This window comes from Oncorhynchus mykiss, chromosome 21, assembly GCF_013265735.2.
Source record: "Oncorhynchus mykiss isolate Arlee chromosome 21, USDA_OmykA_1.1, whole genome shotgun sequence".
In the NCBI taxonomy this organism is placed as follows: Eukaryota; Metazoa; Chordata; class Actinopteri; order Salmoniformes; family Salmonidae; genus Oncorhynchus; species Oncorhynchus mykiss.
Window position 1 is genome coordinate 2,077,501 of NC_048585.1, and position 9,100 is coordinate 2,086,600.

Genomic DNA, 9,100 nt, shown 5'->3' on the forward strand with positions numbered 1-9,100 from the left:
TCTCTGCTTATTGCTTAGGGCTGTTGTCTTGGTCCGGATGTTCTTCTCTATTTTTACAGATAACTTTCCACTGGTTTTACACCAAGCTAGAATGACTATGTACACGGATGACTCCCCACTCTACATGTCAGCACCTCAAAGCCAGTGAGCTCACTGACCTTCTACCAACAGGAGTCACAGTCAGTATGGGAATGGCTGACTCATAGTAAAACTAAACACATCTAAAACTAAACTAAAAGCATTTGTATTCGGTTCAAAACATTTTCTAAAGACATAAACCTCAACTGGAGTTTGTGTATAAAGGGTGTGGCCATTGAGAAAGTTGAGGAAGTTTAACTCCTAGGTATAACACACTGGATGGTCAATTATTACGGTCGAGTCATATTGACTAAGTTGTTGTGAGAATGGTGAGGGGTATGTCTTTGATAAAATATGTGTTTTCAGGCTCTGGTCTTGTCCCATCTTGATTACTGTCTGGTAATAGTGTCAGGTAGTAGAAAAGACAGACCTAGTAAACCTGCAGCTGGTTCAAAACAGAGAAGCCTTGCCCTTAACTACACATACAGAACTAACATCAACAAAATGCAGGCCAGTCTGGTTGAGGTTTTGACAAGAGATGAACTGCTTCTCTTCTAGTTTTAATGAGAAATATTACCGTGATGAACGCTCCAGATTGTCTACGTAATCAAATAACATTCAGCTCAGACACCCACAAGGCATTTCACTAGGGGTCTCTTCACAGTCCCCAAGTTCAAAACGAACTTCACTGCAACACACAGTATTCTACAGAGACATGATCACATAGAACTCCCTTTCACCTCAAAATACTCAAGAAAACAGCAAGATTCCCTTAAAAAATGTATGAAACAACATCTCGTGGAAAGACAGAGACTGTGGGGACACACAGACACACACAGACACACACAGACACACACAAACACACACAGACACACACAAACACACACAAACACACACAGACACACACAGACACACACAAACACACACAGACACACACAAACACACACAGACACACACAGACACACACAAACACATACAGACACACACCGACACACTCTAACACACAGACACACACACACACTAACACACAGACACACGCACACTCCTTCTGAAGGTCTGCCTGTTATAATAGCAGATGGTCTTTCTCATCCATCACAGAGAGGGGGACATCGGAGCCATCTGGCCCCAGCCAGGCCTCGCCCACCTTCAGGACCAATGGCTTCAACCTGGGCCTCTTCCCACATCCTCCAGCCTCACTCTGAACAGTCAACACCCATGTCTCAGCAAGAGCTCTTGACGTGTTAAATTATCAATTAAATGATCAATCAATCAATCATCATTATCTACAATCAAGGACTCTGAATCCACAGTGTTACCCAGATAGTAAATCACTTCTCAAAGTGAAAATCCATAGGATGGCAATCCTCCAACCTGGTCTGCTATACATTCAGAGCTACTTCTGGGTGGAATCCTATGTTCTGAGGTTTCAGACGGACACCCAGAGTGTCGGGCTCACAGTAGTTCATATATTCATGATTGTATTTCCTGAGGTTTCAGACCGACACCCAGAGTGTCGGGATCACTGTAGTTCATATATTCATGATTGTATTTCCTGCTGTTTCAGACAGACACCCAGAGTGTCGGGATCACTGTAGTTCATATATTCATGATTGTATTTCCTGCTGTTTCAGACAGACACCCAGAGTGTCGGGATCACTGTAGTTCATATATTCATGATTGTATTTCCTGCTGTTTCAGACGGACACCCAGAGTGTCGGGATCACTGTAGTTCATATATTCATGATTGTATTTCCTGAGGTTTCAGACCGACACCCAGAGTGTCGGGATCACTGTAGTTCATATATTCATGATTGTATTTCCTGAGGTTTCAGATGGACACCCAGAGTGTCGGGCTAACAGTAGTTCATATATTCATGATTGTATTTCCTGAGGTTTCAGACAGACACCCAGAGTGTCGGGCTCACAGTAGTTCATATATTCATGATTGTATTTCCTGCTGTTTCAGACAGACACCCAGAGTGTCGGGCTCACTGTAGTTCATATATTCATGATTGTATTTCCTGAGGTTTCAGACCGACACCCAGAGTGTCGGGATCACTGTAGTTCATATATTCATGATTGTATTTCCTGAGGTTTCAGATGGACACCCAGAGTGTCGGGCTAACAGTAGTTAATATATTCATGATTGTATTTCCTGAGGTTTCAGACAGACACCCAGAGTGTCGGGCTCACAGTAGTTCATATATTCATGATTGTTTATACCAAAGTCTCGTGATTCCACCGGCTCAAGATACCAAAGTGAACATCCATAAAATCGCAGTCACCCAACCACCAATCATTATCTGGGTCATTCCACGAAATGAGTGTCTTTTTGATGTTTTAAGAAGAGATTCTGCACCAATACAGAGTTGTGTCTTGTGGGGTATGTATGGGTGTCTGTGGTTTCTCCATGTGGTTTAAAGACCACATGGCGAATTTAATTAATCAATATATATTTTTTTAGAGAAATAAAGACTTGCTAAAGTGCTAAACTTCAGCATTTTGACGTGTCCCTCTGTGACGTCCAGGTGTCCCTCTGACTTTTAACCCACTTTAACCCATTTCCCCTGTCACTAGGGGATTTATGGCTGATTAAAAATGAAATCGTCAACCCTGTCACAGTCAACCCTGTTACAGTCAACCCTGTCACGGTCAACCCTGTTACGGTCAACCCTGTTACTGTCAACCCTGTCACTGTCAACCCTGTTACAGTCAACCCTGTTACTGTCAACCCTGTTACTGTCAACCCTGTTACTGTCAACCCTGTTACGGTCAACCCTGTAACTGTCAACCCTGTTACTGTCAACCCTGTTACTGTCAACCCTGTTACAGTCAACCCTGTTACTGTCAAACCCTGTTACAGTCAACCCTGTTACTGTCAACCCTGTTACTGTCAACCCTGTTACTGTCAACCCTGTTACAGTCAACCCTGTTACTGTCAACCCTGTTACTGTCAACCCTGTTACTGTCAACCCTGTCACGGTCAACCCTGTCACAGTCAACCCTGTTACGGTCAACCCTGTTACTGTCAACCCTGTTACTGTCAACCCTGTTACGGTCAACCCTGTTACGGTCAACCCTGTTACAGTCAACCCTGTTACAGTCAACCCTGTTACTGTCAACCCTGTTACGGTCAACCCTGTTACAGTCAACCCTGTTACTGTCAACCCTGTTACAGTCAACCCTGTTACTGTCAACCCTGTTACTCTACTTGACACTTTTTTATTTAACAGTTTGAAATGGGAAAACGTGATTTTATTAAGTTGAACATCTCTCTATGACAGAATGTTGAAATGAGTTGAAATCAAATGTGTTTTTACCAAGGTACACATCTCAAAAGGGACTGGTGGAAGCGACCCATCTATACATCCAGAGTGTAGATGGGAAATATCTACACTCTACTCACCACGGTGACCATACAGCGCGCCTGAGACCGGAGCGTTCTCCACCCGTACCTCCTGCTCCGGCTGTGCCAACAGGCTGACGGCTCCATGCCCACGGGGCGCCTGGCGGGACTGGGACTCCAGCAGGGCAGCGGGCATCAGCTTAGCCAGCCTGGCATGGGTCTGGGAGGACTGGGTGAGGAGGCTGTCCACCCTGGCCATGTCCCTGCTGAAACATTCTGTATGATCAGTGTGCACTATGGAGACATCTCATTAGTTCCATTTCATGTGTACTACGGCAGGTATAACCTGAATCGCAGTATTACATACAGTAACATGAGACACAAGACAACAAAGGGAGTTGGTTGTAAAAATATTATTAAACTAAGGTTAAATTGTGTTGAATAATTCTTTATTGTGTCCCTTTCTGTGAATGTCTCTTGCATTCTATATCATCGACTGCATCCTTATGTAATACATGTATCAATAGCTACTTTAACTATGCCACTTTGTTTACATACTCATCTCATATGTATATACTGTACTCGATACCATCTACTGTATCTTGCCTATGCTGCTCTGTACCATCACTCATTCACATATCCTTATGTACATATTCTTTATCCCCTTACACTGTGTATAAATACAGTAGTTTTGGAATTGTTAGGTTAGATTACTTGTTGGTTATTACTGCATTGTCGGAACTAGAGGCACAAGCATTTCGCTACACTCGCATTAACATCTGCTAACCATGTGTATGTGACAAATAAAATTTGATTTGATTTTTGATTTGATTTGATCTCAAACTCAACATCCTCACTACATCCGCGTTTCATTTTGTTTTTTAAATGGGTTTGAGTTTTTGTTATGTGATGGACTGTGTCGGTTTCAAGCATCTCTCTTTACCTGAAGCTGTCCAGTCTGGCCTGGTGCTGGGCACTGAGGGTGTTAACCAAAGCATGAAGACTGTCTCTGTCCCCACCACGCTGCCACCCGGGTGTCTCCAGACCCAGGGTCCTCTCCTGGCCGTCTTGGTCCACGTGACGGTACACCAGGACCGGGCTGTCCGACCACCTCCTCCCCTCACCGGTCCTGGTCGTGTAGCGGTCATGGTCACCAGAAAAAACATCTACAAAGAGAGAGGGAATGGGTTGATGCTATGCTAGCTCTAGGTCTTACCACTATGGTTGATGCTATGCTAGCTGCAGGTCTACCACTATGGTTGATGCTATGCTAGCTGCAGGTCTACCACTATGGTTGATGCTATGCTAGCTGCAGGTCTACCACTATGGTTGATGCTATGCTAGCTGCAGGTCTACCACTATGGCTGATGCTATGCTAGCTGCAGGTCTACCACTATGGTTGATGCTATGCTAGCTGCAGGTCTACCACTATGGTTGATGCTATGCTAGCTGCAGGTCTACCACTATGGTTGATGCTATGCTAGCTGCAGGTCTACCACTATGGTTGATGCTATGCTAGCTGCAGGTCTACCACTATGGTTGATGCTATGCTAGCTGCAGGTCTACCACTACTGTTGATGCTATGCTAGCTGCAGGTCTACCACTATGGTTGATGCTATGCTAGCTGTAGGTCTACCACTACTGTTGATGCTATGCTAGCTGCAGGTCTACCACTATGGTTGATGCTATGCCAGCTGCAGGTCTACCACTATGGTTGATGCTATGCTAGCTGCAGGTCTACCACTATGGTTGATGCTATGCTAGCTGCAGGTCTACCACTATGGTTGATGCTATGCTAGCTGCAGGTCTACCAATATGGTTGATGCTATGCTAGCTGCAGTTTTACCAATATGGTTGATGCTATGCTAGCTGCAGTTTTACCAATATGGTTGATGCTATGCTAGCTGCAGTTTTACCAATATGGTTGATGCTATGCTAGCTGCAGTTTTACCAATATGGTTGATGCTATGCTAGCTGCAGTTTTACCAATATGGTTGATGCTATGCTAGCTGCAGTTTTACCAATATGGTTTCTTTGGACTCAAAATGCTAATCAAGATTTATTGACATCAAGTTTCATTTTGAACTCTCAGTATAACCAGATATAAAAAATCCCTCACAGACAAGAATGAGAAAGAGGAAGAACGAGAGCATCACACAGTTCATAGGAAAGCAAGGAAGAGACAGAATGGATAAGAGAAGAAGGAGAGAGAGAGAGGGATGTTCTATATAGTCTGGTATTATAGAGAAGAAGGAGAAAGAGAGAGAGAGAGAGGGATGTTCTATATAGTCTGGTATTATAGAGAAGAATGAGAGAGGGATGTTCTATATAGACTGGTATTATAGAGAAGAAGGAGAGAGAGAGAGAGGGATGTTCTCTATGGTCTGATATTATAGAGAAGAAGGAGAGAGAGAGAGATGTTCTACATAGTCTGGTAATATAGAGAAGGAGAGAGAGGGATGTTCTATATAGTCTGATATGACAGAGAAGAAGGAGAGAGAGAGATGTTCTATATAGTCTGTTATTATAGAGAAGAAGGAGAGAGAGAGAGATGTTCAATATAGTCTGATATGACAGAGAAGAAGGAGAGAGAGAGGGATGGATAGTGTTCATAGTCTTTGGTATTAGTTTAATTAAGCTGATCAGTCATCCGCTCATGCCCCGAGCCATGAAACCTGCCTCTTTTCCTCTTTCTCCCTCTCCCTGCTCTCTGTGCTCTCTCTCTTTCACTTTCTCTCTCTGGCTCTCTCTCTCTCTGTGCTCTCTCTCTCCCTCTTCCTGCTCTCTGTGCCCTCTCTCTCCCTGCTCCCTCTCTCTTTCTCTCTGTGCTCTCTCTGTGCTCTCTCTCCCTCTCCCTGCTCTCTGTGCTCTCTGTGCTCTCTCTCCCTCTCCCTGCTCTCTGTGCTCTCTCTCTCCCTGCTCCCTCTCTCTGTCTCTCTGTGCTCTCTCTTTCTGTGCTCTCTCTGTGCTCTCTCTCTCCCTGCTCTCTGTGCTTGCTCACTGTTTCTCTCTCTCTTTTTCTCGAGTGAATGTCATGTTGTTATTCATTTTCCAGATTGAGAGGCGGAGACAGCAGGCAGAGAGAGAGAGAGAGAGAAAGGGAGGGTGAGAGAGAGAGAGAGATATGGGGAGAGAAAGATCACATTTCCTCATGTGCCAGGCACGCGTGTCAGCACAGCAAGGTGGTATGGAAGGGAAGTGGGAAGAAGAAATGTCATCCCTCCTAGTAATACATCACACTATATCTGATGCCAGTGAAGAGAATGAAAGCTCTGATTTTAGGGATCATTTCGGCTTCTTCTGAGAGTGTAGAACAGAATAAGCATTCTAGAACTCAGGGGGCGTAGGCCTGGAGGTCAACAGCTGCCAATCACATGGGTTTTTCCCATTGACCTTCACTGAGTGACAAGCATAGAGTTAGGAATTAGAATGCTAGTGGAATTTAAAAAGATCTCTATGGTAACAGCCAGATGATCTTCTGCCCTTACTCTAGACATCTAGTTTACAGACTACGTTGGTTTTACAGAATCTCTCTGAGTCACAATGACAGGTTTATCAATGGTCTTCTGGTAGAGACTAAGAGCAGAATAAATACATGTAGCCTATCTACATGGCTCTCTCTCTCCCCCCTCTCTCCCTCTCCTCCTCTCTTGCTTACTCTCTCCCCCCTCTCTCTTTCTCCCTCTTAACCTGTAATAAACTGTGTATCAGTATGATACAGTAATGCCAGCTGTAAAATCGATGTAGAATATCACAATAGTAAACTCGGTAGATTATTTGATTGTACATTCTCTGTAAAACAACGTGTATAATACGTGGCATTGTCTTTAGACTAACACTGTTCACAATACAGGCTAAATCCTTCATCCAGGTAATTACTGCTGCGCGACCCTTCCTCTTTCACAAACACAGTTGAGACATTTTCTCCCTAACGACAGTAGTGTTGTTTTCGGCCGGTTGCTAGCCATGGTCCTGAAAACACGCTTCCTTATTGGATTAGAGGTGGGATTCTATTCGATCGGCTTTCAGCCTCGAGCTTTATGCATATTTGCAGACGGACCACACAAACGGAACAACTTCGATTCTGTCTTTGTTGCATGAACAATTCAGATGAAACATACGATGGTTATGCTTCTAATGCACCGTTACATATTGACGGTAGCCCTATTCCTCACCATTGGCATAAAACATGCACGCAGCAACAGCATGCACGCAGCACCTGACAAAACAAATACCATTACAACCCCGTATAAACTACATACAGATGTGCCTGCTATGCGTGATGCTGAAAGCATAGGTTATGGAGTTGCATTGAATGGTATAGGTGTTTCTGTGCACCAACTGGACAATAGGCTACAACACCAGTCAGTGATGACATTCATTGAATCTATTTGAATGCTTGCTGGGTTATTGGTGTCCCAATCTGCGCCACTTACCTGCGTTCCCCATCTGTACTAAAAAGGATAAAACCATAAAAAAGCCGCATCTTCTTTGCTGCATCTTTCCCGTCCAGGTGCAGCGGACAGCTCACATTCAAAGGCGATTTCGGGAGGAAACAGAAGCGGTCCTTTTTGTCTGTCTGTTTCGGCTGCTGGTGAGGTTAATATCAGGGTTCAATGTCGAGAATTACAACGATCTAACCCTGCTATAACTTGCATTCAATTGCGTTTATGTTTTACTGTGTGCAAGTTACCAAGTTCAGTCTTTATCATAGCCTCCCGCCCAACGCGCCCCAGAGGAGACAGAGTCGCATCTGGGCTCGAGGCTGCGGTTACTCGGAGCGGGTTCGCCTTGTGGAACTAGTTGTCTGCATCGACGCGAAGCAAGATTCCACGCTGCGCTACAGTGGGCGTGGCAGACGTTGCATTATTGGCCTTTCATTCGCTAAGGTTGATCAAAATGGAAATGAACAAGATTTGTAAAAATGTGAAATTCGAACAGTAAACTATACACCCAATCAACCCCCTCTAAATGCAATGTAAAGATTAGCCAGCACAAAGTCATATTCTCTCCTCTCTGAAAATTCATTGAAAAGACACACACACACCCTCTCATATCATTACCAAGCCCAGCTCCCTGCAGAGGAGAGGCTGTGCAACAATGACAAAATGTCAAAAAATATCAAACAATTAGAGAGTGTCGTTTCCCCAAATGTAAAAGCTTTATTGAAGTTGTTGAAGACATCTCTGATGAGAATAAGCTACCCTTGCTGTTGGGGGAGGAGGCAGAGAGCTGTGGGTTGGCAGCACACTACATTGCTGCCTGCCATAAGATGAGGGGCAGTGTCTGACAGACCAACCAACCTGCACATGTCCTCTATACCATTGTTATTGTTCAATGTATGGTTATTTTGACCCTTGATTATTGTTGTAACTGTTGTCAATAATGATTATTATAAATGTAAATATGTTAATATTGTAACTCTCCAAAGTAAGCTTTGGCAATATGTACATTGATACGTCATGCCAATAAAGCGAATTGAGAGAGAGCGAGAGAGCGAGAGAGAGAGAGAGAGAGAGAGAGAGAGAGAGAGAGAGAGAGCGAGAGAGAGAGCGAGAGAGAGCGAGAGAGCGAGAGAGAGCGAGAGAGCGAGAGAGAGAGAGTGAGACAGAGAGAGAGAGAGAGAGAGAGAGCGAGAGAGAGAGCGAGAGAGCGAGAGAGAGAGAGAGAGAGAGA

The 9,100-nt window shown here is 44.3% G+C and overlaps 1 protein-coding gene across 2 annotated transcripts in view; it reads right to left on the bottom strand.

Annotated features, from left to right (window-relative positions):
- Positions 1–8,304, bottom strand: part of LOC110499711 (receptor-type tyrosine-protein phosphatase R) — a 94,328-nt gene extending 86,024 nt beyond the window's left edge. The window contains exons 1-3 of one of the 2 annotated variants that reach the window (XM_036956589.1): positions 7,861–8,304; positions 4,368–4,590; positions 3,485–3,687 (exon numbers count right to left, since the gene is read on the bottom strand). In XM_036956589.1, the coding sequence (XP_036812484.1) occupies positions 3,485–3,571 (87 nt within the window). In that variant the 5' untranslated portion in view covers positions 3,572–3,687; positions 4,368–4,590; positions 7,861–8,304. Of the gene's footprint in view, positions 1–3,484; positions 3,691–4,367; positions 4,591–7,860 lie in introns of both variants that reach the window. The other variant, XM_036956588.1, reaches the window with a different exon arrangement.
- Between the last annotated feature and the right edge of the window lie 796 nt (positions 8,305–9,100).